The sequence below is a fragment of the Silurus aristotelis genome (assembly GCF_946808225.1).
Source record: "Silurus aristotelis genome assembly, chromosome: 27".
Taxonomy (NCBI): Eukaryota; Metazoa; Chordata; class Actinopteri; order Siluriformes; family Siluridae; genus Silurus; species Silurus aristotelis.
The window spans coordinates 14,900,913-14,920,311 of NC_139600.1; the positions used below are offsets into that span (position 1 = coordinate 14,900,913).

The 19,399-nt window shown below is 39.5% G+C and overlaps 2 protein-coding genes across 3 annotated transcripts; both read left to right on the forward strand.

The window, feature by feature from the left end:
* Window positions 1–1,160: 1,160 nt before the first annotated feature.
* On the forward strand, window positions 1,161–5,341 carry LOC310721372 (CD209 antigen-like protein 2). 2 transcript variants are annotated; one of them, XM_083533030.1, is made up of 6 exons: window positions 1,161–1,737; window positions 1,820–1,900; window positions 2,216–2,398; window positions 4,559–4,704; window positions 4,961–5,067; window positions 5,163–5,341. In XM_083533030.1, exons 1-6 carry the CDS (start codon window positions 1,674–1,676, stop codon window positions 5,317–5,319), a joined length of 738 nt encoding a protein of 245 aa, XP_083389156.1. In that variant the 5' UTR covers window positions 1,161–1,673; the 3' UTR covers window positions 5,320–5,341. The 2 variants fall into 2 exon arrangements, with proteins under 2 accessions (XP_083389156.1, XP_083389157.1); XM_083533031.1 differs by lacking the exon at window positions 5,163–5,341 and having other exon boundaries at window positions 4,984–5,061.
* A 6,477-nt stretch (window positions 5,342–11,818) lies between these two features.
* On the forward strand, window positions 11,819–18,111 carry LOC310721288 (uncharacterized protein). Its single transcript, XM_083532853.1, has 5 exons — window positions 11,819–12,000; window positions 14,802–16,445; window positions 16,961–17,085; window positions 17,215–17,324; window positions 17,409–18,111. Exons 1-5 carry the CDS (start codon window positions 11,856–11,858, stop codon window positions 17,554–17,556), a joined length of 2,172 nt encoding a protein of 723 aa, XP_083388979.1. The 5' UTR covers window positions 11,819–11,855; the 3' UTR covers window positions 17,557–18,111.
* The last annotated feature ends 1,288 nt before the right edge of the window (window positions 18,112–19,399 follow it).

The window sequence follows — 19,399 nt, forward strand, 5'->3', positions numbered from 1 at the left end:
AAATAGTCAATATAAGTATACACAAGTATATTCAGGGCATTGGACACCCTACCAGAGTGACTTACAATTATCTTGTTTATTCATCTGACTCTTATATTAATCAGATCTGTTTTCAAAATCCTGACAGCCTGAAAAAAAGACACCTTTTCCTGTTTGTCACCTCATTATCTCTCTAAACAATCTTTTACCACATGGCAGTGCGAAATGGCACACACACACACACACACACACACACACACACACACACACACACACACACACACACACACACACACAAAAGGAGAGGTCTCAGCAATAAATTGTACATCATGGCCTCTGAAGTTGATGTGGAAATTCACAATGAAGGCCTTCAGTATCAGAGCACAGATCACGTTGACAAAGCCTGAGTAAAATATGCTCAATACAGAGGTAAGAATCTGCACACACACGCACAGACACACACACACACACACACACACACACACACACACACACACACACACACACACACACTCAGCTTTGTCTTAGTTATTAATTCTAATTATTCATAAATCTGTTGGTGTATTTACAGTGGCTTCTCAGAGGGATATGGATATATCAGCTCCAGAGGGAGAAAAATGAACTCCAAAACAGACTTTTCAACTAGCAAGCTAGTTTACATCAAATAGGTCGAAACGTGGTTTTAATTTTACAACATAATCCTTAGCCTAATGTTTGCTCAATACAAAGTAGTGTTCAGGCTAAGGTCAGTGTTTAAACAAACAACTTTGTGGTAACGGTTTGGGGAAGAAGCACATATGGCTGGAAAAGTCAGGTGTCTCAATACTTGTCTGTATGGTACACATTAGGATAGAAGGTATTTCCTGTTTCACTGAATTTGAGTATAATCTACATTTTCGTTTAATATAGTGAACTGCATGTGTTTTCTTTTTCTTTACTTATTAAAATCTATGCATATTCTGAATAACAGGGCAGGTATAATGTAATAATCCCAGTGTGTGGGAAATGGTAGAAGGTCAGGGAAGACCCAGTATCACCAAGCTGCCACACTTGGGCCCCTGAGTAAGGCCCTTAACCCTCCGTGCTCCAGGGGGCGGTGTATCATGGCTGATCCTGCGCTCTGACCCAAGCTTCTTAACATTGCTGGTGATAGGCAAAGTGAAATTCCACTTGACCCCTTTTTCATATGTGTGCTTTTGCAGATCTGCAATTGGTGAAAGATGATGTTAGATATATTGCTGTGACAAACAGGAAACGGTTCTTCAGATCTGAGATTAGTACAGTTAACAGTTTGGGGCCCAAGAAATGAGCAATATTACAGAAAGCTGGTCTGTCACATTCATGGAATTAAAAGTCCCCGAGATGAACAGGCCTGAGTGACATGAACATCGAATTGCTGTTGGTTCTTGTATTGAAGACAATGACATGGGGTCTGAAAAAATTCAGGATTGTTTTGACTCATGGACCTTTTAATTTTTGATTTTTGTTTGGAGTAGAAACAATTAATCACTATTAAAATCTTGACTGCTGGAACGCTGCTGATTTTCCTGTTTGTCACGGCATTATATCTAAAAACAATCTCTTACCAATCATGTGGCAGTCCACAGGTGGCACACACACACACACACAAACACACCAAATTCAGTCTGCATTGTCGGCTTACAGAGGTTTTAGTGTGGCCTCTAAAACTGGCGATGGCAATACAGAATGACACAGAGCGAGTGGACCAGACCTGTGTGAAAGATGCTCAGTACAGCGGTAAGAATACAGACACACACACACACTCCGTAAAAGTTTACCTATCAATTAAAATTGTATCTGTTTGCTGCGTATTGTTTAGGAGCGTTCTGGCTGACGGCACTGTGTCTCGGTCTGATGTGTATTCTTCAAGCGACTCTCAACATCGTCCTCAGACTGCACTGTAGGTTCCACTTTTTTTTTCTAGTTGTTCATGACACACACAGAAGCGCGCTACGGATTTTTTTGCGTTTTCAATGGCAGTGTTTCTGTCGTGTGCAAAAAAATACAAATCATACACAAACGTAACTAATGTACCGGGACTCAGACTCTCCTAAAGTGACTTTTTATCGCCCGTATATGGACTTAACTTGTGGTGACACCATTGCATATGACATCTCCGTATCATCATATTATGTAAAGTGATACCTTATATTCTTATCATCTCAGTCTTCGCTATTAATTCTGATCAAACATTATTCTCTTGGTGAATTTACAGTTACCTTCCAGGTGGATATGGAGCTGTGCAACAATCACACTCTGTCTACAGCCACAGAGCAAAGCTACAATGATCTTCTTAAAAAGAAACACCAGTTAGAAACCAGTTACATCAGCCTGGGTGAAATGAGAGATCAGCTACAGAGGGAGAGAGATGAACTCCAGAAAAGACTTTCCAACATAAGTTAGTGGGTTTGTTTTTGCCTGAAAGCATTTACACATTACTTTGCGAGTGAACGTGGCTATTGGTTTCAGCTTCACACTATAAAACCTATACAGTATAATACACTATATAGCCTAATGTTTGATTACAGTGGCTGGTTACATTAAATGCATCAATCATTACTAGCAGAAAGGCTAACTTTATGAATATATACACAGTAAATTTGAAATTATGCAATAATTATTTTATTGAACTATAGTGCATTAACCATTACAGCTATTTTGTACACACTGCCTCACAGGCTCACAAGTAAATTCACATAGCTTAATAGCCTGAAGTGGCATGTTCAAGTTCACCCTTCCTGACTATAATAATATGGGAGAATACTTTGGCCCTAGTATCCCCAAACTGCTGTATTTGGGCCCCTGAACAAGGCCCCTCAGTTGTATCATGGCCAACCATGTGCTCTGACCAAATCCTTCCTGACAGTATATGTGAAGTAAGAATTTCACTGTGCTGTAACATAACAAGTAAACACCACTCCGTAATGTTGCTAAATATGAAGAAGTGGCTTATCTTGCAGTCTGCTGTGAAACAGGAAACAATTTCATGCCAGAGAGGAAACTGTGTGTTCTACAAATATTGCATAACGTCTGTCAGGATTTCCAATTGGTTCTGTCCTGGTTTTGTTAAAAATCTATCAAGGAGGCTTGTGGACAATTTTATTTAGCGTAGCAAAAAGACAAAGGCTGAGGAAACAACATGCACTAATGCAGGCAAGAACAAAATCATTTCCAAAATAAAGCAAACCAGAAAGACTGTCACAAATACAAAGGTATGAGGATTAGGATAAAAAAAAAAAACTGAGTGTATATTTCTCAAAGCATGTAAGAGTCTTTTTATAAAATAGTTTATAGTGCTTTGAAGGTAACAGACTCAAGATGTGTGTAATTTATGATCAGGTTGAGTGTGAATACTACCAGAAGTGATTCTACTTGTAGGCTTTCACCCAAGGCCTTGGACCTGGATGAAGAATCCATACCGCTAGACTGCCGTAAACACGGATGTGGCAGCGATTTCATGCATGTGCAAAACAACTCACTACAAACCGTATTTCTGGTTACAGAGCGAATAGCAACAGCGACACTGCGCTAACTCTAGTTTCTTTTTTATACCCCTGTCATTGTTGTGTACATTTTCATGTTTAATAACCATTGAAAAAATGCGTTTAAGGCAGAGACTAAACAAACTTGTGGTCTGCCACTTGATACGTTTGTAAAGGAACTCTGGGGTACACGTGTGCAGTGTACCGAAAATGTTTGATACGAACATGTGTACCTTTAAACCCCTACAATATGAGCAATCACATATTTTACCAACTCAGCATGTCTTTGATGGGACACTGAAACATTGCCTGAACTAAAGAGAGCCCAAGCGGCATCAGAAGTCCTGCTGAAAGTTTTCTTCCAGTCCCTGATGTGTACACGATTGCAGACACGTAAACTTCTGTGGTGAGACCTGAGATGTTGTATGGATTAGAGACAGTGGCATTGAGTAGAAGACAGGAGGTGGAGCTGGAGGTAGCAGAGCTGAAGATGTTGAGGTTTTCGTTGGGAGTGACGAGGATGGACAGGATTAGAAATGAGTTTATTAGAGGGACAGCACATGTAAGATGTTTTGGTGACAAGGTGAGGGAGGCGAGATTGAGATGGTTTGGACATGTGCAGAGGAGGGACATGAGTTATATTGGTAGAAGAATGCTGAGGATGGAGCCACCAGGTAGGAGGAAAAGAGGAAGGCTAAGGAGGAGGTTAATGGATGTAGTGAGGGAAGACATGCAGGTAGTTGGTGTGAAAGAGGCAGATGTAGAGGACAGGGGGGTATGGAGACGGATGATCCGCTGTGGCGCCCCCTAATGGGAGCAGCCGAAAGAAGAAGAAGAAGAAGATTCCTGCATCACAAATCTGTTCTAGGGAGACCGAAACTAAGGGCAGGGGATAACGATACCTGACTTGATTTAGCCCTTTATAGTTAATACATGGACCATCTTGTCCACTCTCTTTATGACCTGGTACACTTTATGACCTTGTGGCAACTTTTTAGAGGTGACAATGTACAGGATCACTGAAAAGTTCCTTCATGTACTGTTTTATTAAAGAAATGCTAATGTTTTCTGGACAGCTGAAATGATTAACAAGCCAGGATGGATTTACTTCAACTTCAGTATTTACTACATCTCTACTGAAAAGAAGAACTGGTATGATAGCAGAGAGGATTGCAGAAATCTGGGAGCAGATCTGGTGATCATAAACAGCACAGAGGAACAGGTGAAGGAATGAATGACGTTTGTATGTATGTATGTATTTTTGTATGTACTGGATGGATGGATGGATGGATGGATGATTGGATGGATGGATGGATGGATGGATGGATGGATGGATGGATGGATGGATGGATAGATAGATAGATAGATAGATAGATAGATAGATAGATAGATAGATAGATAGATAGATAGATAGATAGATAGATAGATAGATCTGTAGTTTGTACTGTATGCATTCACTTTTTATAATCAAAATACAGGTTTTCCTACATAAATATTTCAGAACCATTGAGGCTTGGATTGGTCTGACTGACAGTGAGAAAGAGGGGGTATGGAGATGGGTGGATGGTTCCCAACTAACCACTGGGTGAGAGATCACATTATTAACTGGTTATTTACTCTCCTCATCAGTCTAAAGCTCTACAGGATAAGAGGATGTGCTGCTTGTTTTGCTGCTTTCAGGTACTGGTGGATAACTGAACCCAACAACAACGGAGGCAATGAGAACTGCGTTACTACCGGCTACAGACATACTAACATCACGACCTGGAATGATGAATCCTGTAATAGCAGAATGTCTTGGATTTGTGAGATTAGAGTTTTCTTTGATTGGAAATGAAATTATATTATTTGAAATCCCATTATTGCATCTGTAATATCATTTCTCATTCTCATTTATATAACGCTGTAATACTGTAGTGTTGCGTTCTTTGTCGGCTGCATGTTTGCTAGTCCATTTAGTACGATGTTATGATACATCTCTTTCGCTTACAGTGGTTTTAATGAATTGAATGAATGAAAACTGCTTTATGTATATAATAAACTACGCAATCATCCTCACAGTGACAGAGCGGTGCAGCTTGATTTTCCTCTTTGCTCTTATTAGTTAAAATGTGTTTCCTGATGTCATTCTGGCCTGAAATCAATAAACGATTCTCAGTATCACCTCAAGAGGTAGATGACGAAAGAAGAAATGAACAAAACGATCAGGCAGGTTTTCCAGCCGCCGCAGTTTAAGAATATTTTAATACACCTACATTCTTTTTTACCTTAATTAAATGGACAAAAGTATTGGAACACCTGACTTTTCCAGCCATATGTGCTTCTTCCTCAAACTTTCACCACAAATTTGGAGGCACACATTTGTCATCTTTGGATGTGGTAAAAACCTGTAATGTAATAAAGATCTGAACTTTATACACTGTTTGGTCTCGGTTATTTTGCGGATTTTAAATCATCCTTGATACACCATATGGAAAAAAAGTTTGTGGATGCCTGAGCAGAAGATTGGTACATTTTTGGACATCCCATTCCAAATTTAGTTCCCATTTACAGGTATAATAAATACTCTTATGGGAAGATTTCTGGATTTTGGAAGGTGCTTGTGGAGACTTGTGTGAGATTCATTCAGCCACAAGGATATTAGTAAAGTCAGGTGCAGTCAACGTTCACATTCTCCCCCAAAGGTGTTTAGCAGGTTTTATAGCGCTTTAGCAGCAGATCTTCCACTTCAACCCATGTGAAGCAGATCTTCAAGGAGCTGGCTTTTTGCACAGGGATCTTGTCATGCTGAAACAGGTTTGTGTCTCCTAGTTCAAGCAAAGGAAAAAATGTTATGCCACCACATTAAAAAAGTCAAATACAACTGTGTTCTGACAACTTTGTGCTAACAGTTTGGAGAAGAAGCTCATATTGCTGGAACAGTCAGGTTTCCCGATTAGTTTTAATGCCTCCTCGTCTTCTCTGGAGCTATTTTGGGATTAAACTCTAGAGTCTCCTTAAATTCAACCATTGCACAAATGAATAAACATGTCTCCAAGCTGCAGAACAAGCGCTTATTCATGCTGAGTGATGGAAAATGATCATTTGTTTATTAGCATGATATCTGACACAATCTCCAACCAATTACAGAGGAACATGTGTGTGCTGGTGCTAGTTCTAAAAATAGTGTTTTCAAAGTTCCTGGAATTGCTTTTAATCTTGTGTTATTGATGGTCAAAAAGAGCAGCTTCAGCTGCAGAAGAAACAAAGCGTGGACATGGTCTACAGGAGATCCACCCAATACTGAGGTATGAGACCGTACATACGCATTTACACGAACGCACAAACAATAATACCAACTTTCTTTAATAATACCTTTCTAAAAACATATTTTTGTTGTGGATCCTTTCAGCAGTGTTCTGGCTGATGTGTATTCCCCAGGCGACTCAACAACGTCCTCAGACTGCACCGTAGGTTCATCTTACTGTTTTTTCTTACAGGAATTTCTGCATGTGTGGTGCTTTTGCTTTGTGATTCTTTGTACTGAATAGAGTACACTAATTCTTTCAACTCGTTCTCACTGGAAGACTCATACCAGATTCACTCCAAGCTGTATATCCCAATGAGTTCATTTCCAACAGGGTTGTAAAAAACTTTATAGAAGATGAATGGAACAGTGGAGCAGTGGTAGAAGATGAATGAAACAGTGGAGCAGTGGTAGAAGATGAATGGAACGGTGGAGCAGTGGTAGAAGATGAATGAAACAGTGGAGCAGTGGTAGAAGATGAATGAAACAGTGGAGCAGTGGTAGAAGATGAATGAAACAGTGGAGCAGTGGTAGAAGATGAATGGAACGGTGGAGCAGTGGTAGGAGATGAATGGAACGGTGGAGCAGTGGTAGAAGATGAATAGAACGGTGGAGCAGTGGTAGAAGATGAATGAAACAGTGGAGCAGTGGTAGAAGATGAATGGAACGGTGGAGCAGTGGTAGGAGATGAATGGAACGGTGGAGCAGTGGTAGAAGATGAATAGAACGGTGGAGCAGTGGTAGAAAATGAATGAAACAGTGGAGCAGTGGTAGAAGATGAATGAAACAGTGGAGCAGTGGTAGAAGATGGTAGAAGATGAATGGAACGGTGGAGCAGTGGTAGGAGATGAATGGAACGGTGGAGCAGTGGTAGAAGATGAATGGAACGGTGGAGCAGTGGTAGAAGATGAATGGAACGGTGGAGCAGTGGTAGAAGATGAATGGAACGGTGGAGCAGTGGTAGAAGATGAATGAAACAGTGGAGCAGTGGTAGAAGATGAATGAAACGGTGGAGCAGTGGTAGAAGATGAATGAAACAGTGGAGCAGTGGTAGAAGATGAATGGAACGGTGGAGCAGTGGTAGGAGATGAATGGAACGGTGGAGCAGTGGTAGAAGATGAATAGAACGGTGGAGCAGTGGTAGAAGATGAATGAAACAGTGGAGCAGTGGTAGAAGATGAATGGAACGGTGGAGCAGTGGTAGGAGATGAATGGAACGGTGGAGCAGTGGTAGAAGATGAATAGAACGGTGGAGCAGTGGTAGAAAATGAATGAAACAGTGGAGCAGTGGTAGAAGATGAATGAAACAGTGGAGCAGTGGTAGAAGATGAATGAAACAGTGGAGCAGTGGTAGAAGATGAATGGAACGGTGGAGCAGTGGTAGGAGATGAATGGAACGGTGGAGCAGTGGTAGAAGATGAATGGAACGGTGGAGCAGTGGTAGGAGATGAATGGAATGGTGGAGCAGTGGTAGAAGATAAATGGAACGGTGGAGCAGTGGTAGGAGATGAATGGAACGGTGGAGCAGTGGTAGAAGATGAATGGAACTGTGGAGCAGTGGTAGAAGATGAATGGAACGGTGGAGCAGTGGTAGAAGATGAATGGAACAGTGGAGCAGTGGTAAAAGATGAATGGAACAGTGGAGCAGTGGTAGAAGATGAATGGAACAGTGGAGCAGTGGTAAAAGATGAATGGAACAGTGGAGCAGTGGTAGAAGATGAATGGAACAGTGGAGCAGTGGTAAAAGATGAATGGAACAGTGGAGCAGTGGTAGAAGATGAATGGAACGGTGGAGCAGTGGTAGAAGATGAATGGAACAGTGGAGCAGTGGTAAAAGATGAATGGAACAGTGGAGCAGTGGTAGAAGATGAATGGAACAGTGGAGCAGTGGTAAAAGATGAATGGAACAGTGGAGCAGTGGTAGAAGATGAATGGAACGGTGGAGCAGTGGTAAAGGATGAATGGAACGGTGGAGCGGTGGTAGAAGATGAATGGAACGGTGGAGCAGTGGTAGAAGATGAATGGAACGGTGGAGCGGTGGTAGAAGATGAATGGAACAGTGGAGCAGTGGTAGAAGATGAATGGAACAGTGGAGCAGTGGTAGAAGACGAATGGAACAGTGGAGCAGTGGTAAAAGATGAATGGAACAGTGGAGCAGTGGTAGAAGATGAATGGAACGGTGGAGCAGTGGTAGAAGATGAATGGAACAGTGGAGCAGTGGTAGAAGACGAATGGAACAGTGGAGCAGTGGTAAAAGATGAATGGAACAGTGGAGCAGTGGTAGAAGATGAATGGAACGGTGGAGCAGTGGTAGAAGATGAATGGAACGGTGGAGCGGTGGTAGAAGATGAATGGAACAGTGGAGCAGTGGTAGAAGATGAATGGAACAGTGGAGCAGTGGTAGAAGATGAATGGAACAGTGGAGCAGTGGTAGAAGATGAATGGAACAGTGGAGCAGTGGTAGAAGACGAATGGAACAGTGGAGCAGTGGTAAAAGATGAATGGAACAGTGGAGCAGTGGTAGAAGATGAATGGAACGGTGGAGCAGTGGTAGAAGATGAATGGAACGGTGGAGCGGTGGTAGAAGATGAATGGAACGGTGGAGCAGTGGTAGAAGATGAATGGAACGGTGGAGCGGTGGTAGAAGATGAATGGAACAGTGGAGCAGTGGTAGAAGATGAATGGAACAGTGGAGCAGTGGTAGAAGGTGAATGGATATTTCAGAAAACTAAATAACAGTAGCAAAGTCCTTGGTGTAGGTTTAGACGTAACATTATTGTTCTACTAGGACACACAGGAACCTGAAAGTTATAAGGACTGTGTTGTAACTGTAGACCAGGAAGATCATATGCAGAGAAGGGCTGGTCCATACTGTTACGCTAAGTTTGTATGGATATGTGAGAAAAATATGTTTCTTGCTAAATAATTTAAATGTTCCTGGATCTTGAGGACTGGAGGAAAACAGTCAGTCTCAAGGACCAAAAACAATCCAATGTCAACATTCCGGTATGAGCATACAACTCCAATAACATATAGAGACTGACTCAAAAGCTTTGTATGAGACAATTAGCCATGTGACTTGCAACCACACTGCCATGTGACTTCGACAACTTTCAGCTTTTTGTACAGTTTTAAAATGTTTCACAATGAACGCTTTCAAGACTGCCACTGATTTTCTTGAGGTCATTAGGATTTTTTTTTTTAAGGCTTTAATCAGATTCGATGCTGTCAATCCGAATGCTCAATGGATGATGATCAAAAGCCAAAGTAGATAATATAGAGCTGGAGTTTGTCCTTGGTACCAAGAAAGCTAAATAAATATAAATGAATCCTGTAGAAAATAATTTCTTTTTGGAAGCAATAGTGTGTGATCTTATCTATTCTTCTCTATCTATTCACTCTGAGCCAAAGCTCTGTACTGTATAATAAACCAGCCTACTTTGTGGCTACAGAGTAATAAGGAATATACTAAAATAAAGTGAATTTTCTACATCTCGGTTAAATGTTTTTATCGAAATTTCAGGTGTAATTTTCTTTCTTCTTTTTTGTTGTTGAAGAAATAAGGTGTAATCTTCCTTTCTCATATCATTCCTTGATATAAACCATTTATTTTTGTTTTAATAATGATTTAAAATGTCCATATTTCCAGGTCACTGCCTCAATCAACACTGCAGCCTTCAAACATGTCCAACATCTTCCACAACACACACAAACACTCACGTTTGCCTTTCTATTAATTAGCACACCAACTTCCGATTACTCACCGCCACAGTATTTAAGGCTTCAACTCACTCAATTGTACACAGTTCAATTTCTCGGCATCTGTTGTTACAAAGTTTTACAAAGTACAAATACTTCGTTACGTTACTGTACTAAAGTAGATTTTTCTGGTATCAATTTTTTTAAAGGCAGAGTCGTGGCTTTCTGTCTTCCGGGAGCACATCGTATTTAGAACGTACTTTTTCTGTGATCTGGTATTTGTTTGATTTCATTAATTTGCATAATATATATTTCCTTCAGTTTACTTTCTCAGTATTTGTTTGCTTTATTTAATTGTGATTTTTGCCAATTAAAGAGCAAGCAAATAAAAAAAGCAACAAGTGGAAGCTCTTCAGATACAAAAGAAACCTCCATCCAAATCCCTTATTTCATTCTGTAAAGCGTAAATTCTGTATATATGAGAAATTCAGACCCCTTTAGATTTTTCAGGTGTGTTATGGTGCAGCCTGATATAATCGTTCAAATTGATTTTCTTCTCATAAATCTACACTCCACATCTACAATGGCAGTGAAAACAGATTTCTAGAAATAAATTGTCAATTCTTTAAAATAGAAATAAAGTGAAATATCATAAAAATGTACTATTCAGACCCTTTGCAACAACACTCGAAGCTGAAGGCGAAGGACAGAGATTGTGCTTGTAGTGTGATCGTGACTGTAGCATCAGGCTGCAACATGACACAATTGAAAAAAAAAAAAGGGAATGGGGTCTGAATACTTTCTGAATATGTACAGTATTTTCTCATCAGAAAATGATGAAACGCTCTAAATATATTCCTTACATAAAGTAGGTAAGATTGTTAAGAATGTAGTCATGGCTAGCTAAAATTGTGACTTTGGACACACAGGAAGGGTGTACAAACTATTGCACACTCTATAATTACTATATACTATACAAGTTATAGACAAAAGTATTGGGACACCTGACTTTACCAACCACACATGATTCTTCCTAAACGGTTATACAGAACAGGACGTGTTTGGATGTGGTAGCATGATTTCTTTTCCCCTCGTCCTGAACTAGGAGACCCAACCCTGCTTTAGCATGACAATGCCCCTGAGTGGATGATCTCCTGCTATAGAGCTCCGATCTCAAACGCAGAAACAGAAAGAGCAGGTGAAACTGAGTGACGTAGCCCTGAATAACATTTTTCTTGGCAACTTCCTCTATACACGGCATTAGGACGTCTACCTTTAGAAGGAAACTTACACCAGCAGTCAGATAGCAGTCAGGAGTGAGCTGTTTAAGGGAATGCTGATTTGTGAAAGATATTCTGAAGAAGCTTAGGATCAGTGACAGGTGCAGAATGAAGAAGAGTCGAGAAATGTGTGCAAATGCTGTAGGAGTTTTAACTGCTTGTAACACATCTCACTTAGATGAAGGCGTTTATGAGAATGAGAAGAAATTGGACACTAGCTGGAACAAAAACAACCAGGATTCAACAAACTCAGGTACAGAACACACACACACACACACACACACACACACACACACACACACACACATACACATTATTCCATACTGCTCGAAAAACTTTCTGATGGACTTTTTATTGCATGACTTTTTGGGGGTTTTTAGTTCATCTTAGTAAAATAGGTGCTTCCTACACATTATATATACCACTAACAAGTCAGATTGTGCTTTTGAAATCTGGATTCTGATTGGTGAGATTCATTTAATACACTGAAGTCATATTTTGATAAAAGTGTTGCTTCCTTTTTGGTAAAAGCAGCTTTGAACAAAGCTCTGGCTGCAGGAAAAATCACATTTGATTATATTATTATCTCATTTTAATGACACTGGTGTAGGTGAGGCGAGGAGACCTGGGGTGCAGTCAGCGTGAAGATCTTCCACTCCAACCTATGATAAGCAGATATTCATGGATGGATTTATGCACAGGGGTATCATCTTGCTGGAGCAGGTTTTGGCCTTCTAGTTTAAATGAAGGGAACATTTCAATTGTGTGCATCAGACTTTTAGGGTAACAGTTTGGGAGAGAACTACACATGGCTGGAAAATTCAGATGTCTCCATAGTTTATATAAAATGCTTTCCATTTTCCAACTTATATTTCCTTTTTTTTTTTAAGTATTTCGATTTCTTCAGTGACCATGTTTCCTGGTCAGGGGTCGCAGGGACCTGTGAATTTTGAGCAGCAGAACTCACTAGTGATGAAATTGCATTATACCTAACAACACAGATATTTCAAAATATCTTTGCAGTGTGTAGTATAAAGTTTTTTTAACTGCACAACTTGAAACATCAAAGAAAAGCAATCAATGATTAGCAATAAAATAATCAGTACCGTATAAAAGTAGTTAATTTTGCAAATAAAAAGGAGCAAGGATAGAGGAATGAGGAAGCGAAAGACAATACTTCCATCTCCGTTTTATTAAGCCGATTTTCCCGGAGACTCATTCAGTCTGTTAAAAGTGGGTGTGTTAATCACACCTGTATGTTTTCGATGACAAAAAGCAGACAGCAGGATCAGTATAGACCTCAAGCCATTTAAAACGTACAATTAAACAGGAGTTGAATTGATTCAAGATGTTGTGAATGAATAAGGAGGTGTTATACAACTGGAGTACGGTAAGGCTTAAATAAGCAACATGGCTGAAGGTTGGGTTTTGAGAATTTTACATAAGGATGCACCAATATGACTTCAGAGTGTGTGGGTGCTTAGAACGTAAAATTGGTTGGAAACTGAATCACATTCATTCTATCATGTGCTGAAATCCAGTGCTGGGAACTACAAACATGGAAGCCATTGACTACACATCCCAAGTTACACGCTCCATGGCTCTTCTGGCATGAACACATATCCTATGTGATTAGGTCACAAGTGCTAAGTGCTCAATACAGAAATACATCCAGACATGGTTTATGTGAGCTTAAGTGCTCCTGAGGTACCAGTGGCCAGTGATCCTGTCCTTTAATTCTCTTTGAATCAGCCTGAGTCATTCCAATGCCTTACCTCTGGATGGAGTTCTTATCATTTGGAGACCACTTTGTGTAAGGATGGTTCCTCATCAATGGCATAAAGATCCGTAAAGTTACTGAGCAACTCAAGCACTTTGGGAATGGATTTGGACTGTAATTAATAATAACAGTCTACTACAACAGCTACTTCAATAGCGCAGTTTGCATGAACTGTTCTGCATTTAATTGCCACCACTGAACTGCACACCTCAACAGTGGTGGAACTGTAATAAATAGACATTCAGTGCCACCTACAGTATATGAGGATGAATTCCCAATTAAATCTGGTTTCTCTCAAGGTTTCTTCCTTATGCCATCTCAGGGAGATTTTTCTTGCCACAATCTCCACTGGTTCCCTCATTATAAATAAACTTACAATTATAAGGAACAAACTTATAGGAACTAACCGTATACATTCCAGCTTTATAACCTCTTTATCACTGTTAAACTGCATTGAGACAAAGTCCATTGTTAAAGTGATCTACAAATAAAAATGAATAGAATTGAACAGTTTGACTGCGTTATTTTTCAGACTGCAGGCTGAACTGACACTAGACTGTTGGATAAAAGCAATGCTGTACACCTGCTTTAAAAGCCATTGCTTTTTATAGAGTTTCATTCTTTGTTTGATCTTTCATGGATTTATACATTTTTGTTCGAAAACCATGCAAGTGAGATTTGAAAATAAATGCAGTCAAAGACTGAGAGTAGGAAATGTGCGTGACAGCTTTTCTCCAAACAGAAAGCGTGTGAAATCTGATCACTAGTGGTCATTGGAGATGTAGTCACAATGGCAGGTGTGAATGGCTATACATCTGGAATGTATATCCGTGGAATGAACACCCAGGAGACCTGCACGCAAGTACACTGTATACTATAAAAGTATATACACACTATATACAGATTGTTACCACAAATTTGGAGGCACATAACTTTATAGGATGACTTCGGATGTGGTAGCATGACATTTTCCCCTTTACGAGAACTAGCAGACAATGGCAATGGCCCTGTGCACAAAGCCAGGTCTATGAAGATATGCTTTACATGGGTTGGAGTGGAAGATCTTGAGAGCTCTCATCTCAACTGCACTGAACCATGTTGGTTTTTGTTTTATTTCGTCTTTTCTATTTTCTTTGTTGCTCACCTGACTTATGCTTGTTTAGCAAAAACACTTTCGTTCCTTTTCAGATCCCTCACACATCATACTTGTAATTTTTAAGGGAATACCTTTTTTTTAAATAAATGTGCATGTTTCTGTGTCCATTCCCAAATAGCAGGAGACCATACAAAGAGCAGATGTTACAAAGTGACGTCATTGTGTGCACTACTGCTGTGCGTTCTCCTGCTGACTACAATTACTTTGCTGTGGATTGAATGTAATAACCTGATTACAGAGAGAGACCAGTTAATAACCAGATGCTACAACCTGACAAATGAGAGAGACCAGCTCCAAACCAGTTACATCAAACTTACTATAGATAAAGACCAGCTTCAGACCAGTTACAACGCCCTGTCTATTGAGAGATACCAGATCCAAGCCAGTTACAACAACTTAACTATAAAGAGAGACCAGTTACAAACAAGTTACCACAACCTAACTAGAGAGAGAGACCAGCTTCAGACTAATAACAACAACCTGTCTATAGAGAGAAAGCAGATCAAAGCCACTTACAGCAGCCTGACTATAGAGAGAGACCAGTTACAGACAACTAACCAGAACCTGACAAATGAGAGAGACCAGCTCCAAACCAGTTACAATAAACTCACTGTTGATAGAGACCAGCTTCAGACCAGTTATAACACCCTGTCTATAGAGAGAAACTGGATCCAAGCCAGTTACAACAACCTCAGTAAAGAGAGAGACCAGTTACAGACAATGTACAACAACCTGACTATAAAAAGAGACCAGCTCCAAACCAGATACAACACTCTGATTACACAGAGAGGCGAATTACTTACAAAATACAACAACCTGACTATAGAGAGAGATCAACTTCAGACCATTTACTACACCCTGTCTTTAGATAGAAACCAAACTGAAGCCAGTTACAACAACCTGAGTAAAGAGAGAGACCAGTTACAGACCAGATACAACACTCTGACAAATGAGAGAGACCAGTTACAGACAATGTACAACAACCTGACTATAGAGAAAGACCAGTTTCAGACGAGTTACAACGTCCTGACAGTAGAAAAAGACCAACTCCAAACTAATTACAACAACCTGACTATAGAGAAAGACCAGCTCCAGACGAGTTACAACGTCCTGACAGTAGAAAAAGACCAACTCCAAACTAATTACAACAACCTGACTATAGAGAAAGACCAGCTCCAGACAAGTTACAACATCCTGACAGTAGAAAAAGACCAACTCCAAACTAATTACAACAACCTGACTATAGAAAGAGACCAACTTCATACCAGTTACAACAACTTGTCTATTTATAGAAACCGGATCCAAGCCAGTCACAACAACCTGAGTAAAGAGAGAGACCAGTTACAGACAATGTACAACAACCTAACTACAGAGATAGACCAGCTCCAGACAAGTTACAACAACCTAACCATAGATAGAGACCAACTTCATACCAGTTACAACAACTTGACTATAGAGAGAGACCAGCTCCAGGCCAGTTACAACAACCTGACTATAGAGAAAGACCAGTTACAGACAAGTTACAACAACCTAATCATAGATAGAGACCAACTTCATACCAGTTACAACAACCTGACTATAGAGAAAGACCAGTTACAGACAAGTTACAACATCCTAACCATAGATAGAGACCAACTTCATATCAGTTACAACAACCTGACTATAGAGAGAGACCAACTTCATATCAGTTACAACAACCTGACTATAGAGAGAGACCAGTTACAGAAGGAAAAAGAAGATTTCCAGAGGCATTCGAAGCTCGGTGAGTTATAGTTTCCTGCAAAACTGTCACACACTCTAAGAAGAATCAGCATGAGCATTTTAATAAATACAGTTTCCTTGCAAACTGATCCATGTTTCATTTATACACAAGTCTGAGACATTTATATATCAATAGTGAAACTTACCATCTTCAGTGGAAAAGTGTGGAAACACATGGTCTTATATGTTTTTCAGATATATGCATGTTCCTTTTGGTTTTATTTGTAGGATTTTTCAATGAAAATCAAGTGGAACATTTGGACATTTTTATATTTTTTAAATCAAAGTAAATCTTTTAAATTTTTGGTTATAATTATTTGTCGTTCTGCTTTTGCTACTACTTATAGTGTCTTTTAACCCTTATCATATCGAAGCCTATATGTTTTTCTGTATTATATGGCAACACATTTGTTAGTATTTTCCTTGTTTAGTGTAAAGTCCTCGTTAATTTTATAAAAATGATAACGTTATGATTGAGAATGCTCATATCAGCCTGTTATATATATTTGGACACAGGATGGATGTATTTCAGCTCCCATACATACTACATTTCTACTGAGAAGAAGAACTGGACTGATAGCAGACAGGACTGCAGAGAGAAAGAAGCAGATCTGGTGATCATAAACAACACAGAGGAACAAGTGAGAGAGAGAAGAGAGAGAGAGAGAGAGAGAGAGAGAGAGAGAGAGAGAGAGAGAGAGAGAGAGAGAGAGAGAGTGAGTGAGAGAGAGAGAGACTTTCTAATTGTTATATTTCACTACCCATGATAGGAGTTCATCAATAAATTGCTGTGCAGCAGAGGAAAAGCTTGGATTGGTCTGACTGACAGAGACAGAGAGGGCGAGTGGAAGTGGGTGGACGATACATTACTGACCACTGGGTAAGAAAAACACCAAACTAATATTTTCTCCTGATGATAAGTTAAATACTTAAATATAACAGGACCCCCGATTATCTCCTTCAGGTATTGGTTTAATGAAGAACCCAACAGTAAAGCTGGAGATGAGGACTGTGTTATAACAGGTGAAGTGTCCGATCCGGACTGGAACTGGGCTGATTATCCCTGCAATTATGAGTTTATTTGGATCTGTGAGAAAACAATGTTCAACTGAATTGTTGTATGTGAATAATAATCAGAAAATTGAATTGTTATTTTTATCTGTGTAGATCAGTGTGTTATGTGTCTGAAAAATCCTCATTACTGTTAATAACTCTATAAATGTCACCGTTTGTGTGTCACAAGCATGAATGTAAATGTGGTTTATGGTCAGCAATCTGCTGTAAATTTTAAGCGAAAGCCTAAGGTGCTTCTGGCAGGTGAATAAAACCATCACATTACCACCATTTTTGGTACCAACCATGATGCAGGCAATGTATTAAAATATTGAGAAGTCTAACAGTGTAGATTGTGTGAAAGGTAACAAGATAAAGATGAATATAATTGTGTTATTGAGATGACTGTCCCTTGGCTTAACTCCCAATAACTGGCATAAAGTGTTGAAATCGGACACTCTTTCCACAACAGAAAATATATATATACAGTATATTTATAATAATTTCACTAGTTGGAGATTTCTAATCTTGTGATCCACTTCATCCCAGAGCAGTTCAATAGGATCTAGGTGCAGTGACTGAGCAGGCCATTCTAGCTAACTGTTTGCTCTTGTTGTATGGTGAAGTAGATTCCAATAAACCGCAGTCCAGACGGAATTTCATGGTGTTGATGTATGGAATGGTTGCCAGGTTGGTTCTTTTCACAAGTTTGGGATTGTGATCCGAAACAACCCCAAACCATTAAGCTTTCACCTCCATGTTAGACTGTGGGGTGAGGGAGTCTGATCACATCTTCTCTCCGTCTTACACATGTTCTTCTGTTAAAGACGAAACTGTCAAATTTGGACACATCTGTCCGCAGAACATTCTTCCAGTCATTCGTTTGATTTTGACCTTTATTTTTAGTTTGCTGCATAGAAACAACATGAACATGCATTGTGTCTCAAAAACCATTAAAGACCCCCTCTTAAAAAAACTCTTCACTTAACAGTACTTTCACTCCAGTAAAATATCTTATTACTCTTTCCACCTCTGCGCTACATCCTCTCTCTCTGTTAAAGTGTGTTTATTGGCAGTTAACCTGCAGACTGAAAACCATTATTTTCGCACAATAGTTTTACTTTTGCCTCCTAACTGATGTTGTTTTAATTAACTTGCTTTTTTAATCTACCACTGCTGTACCATTTCCTGTCTCTCACACACCACAGACGTAGACTAGTTTATGAAGCTCACAATGAGCAGGCAGAAGGCAGTAAGAAGTCTGGGGTTAACGTGGATGAGACAGAGGGAGTCAGTGATGTAAACATGACTGAGAACAGACACATTCCTGATCACATGATCATCATCATCTTTTCTCTGCTTGTGTTCTATATGGTAGATGTTCAGCCTGGATACATTCATTAGAGAACAACATTTCAAATTTGTTTTGTATTAATAAATTATAAGTGAAATATAAATTATATATAAATTAAAGCTGTCAAAATGAATGCGTTAATAAAAATTAATTTTAATGGCACTAATTTTATTAACTTGCGATTTCTGTTTGACTATTTTTATGCAAAATGTATAAATATAAAAGGCAAAATTAAAACATTCAACGCAACACACGTTTATTCAGTCCTTTCTTTACTCAAATACAGAGGGGGCAAAAGTCCACACATCCTTCACTTAAGTAGAAGTTCAGATATACAGAAGAGACTTGTTTTAAAAGATTCGGGTCAAAGTTGAAGTTCTGACTTCAAGATATGACTTGAGGTATCACCTCATTAACCGTCCGTGTGGAAACATAGCAAAGGTTCCGTTTGGTGTCCTGATGAATTACGTCATTTAAACCACCATATTTACATTTAAAACATTCACAAGAAGATTTTGTCTTCATGCTCCATGTTGAGTTCGGTTTCA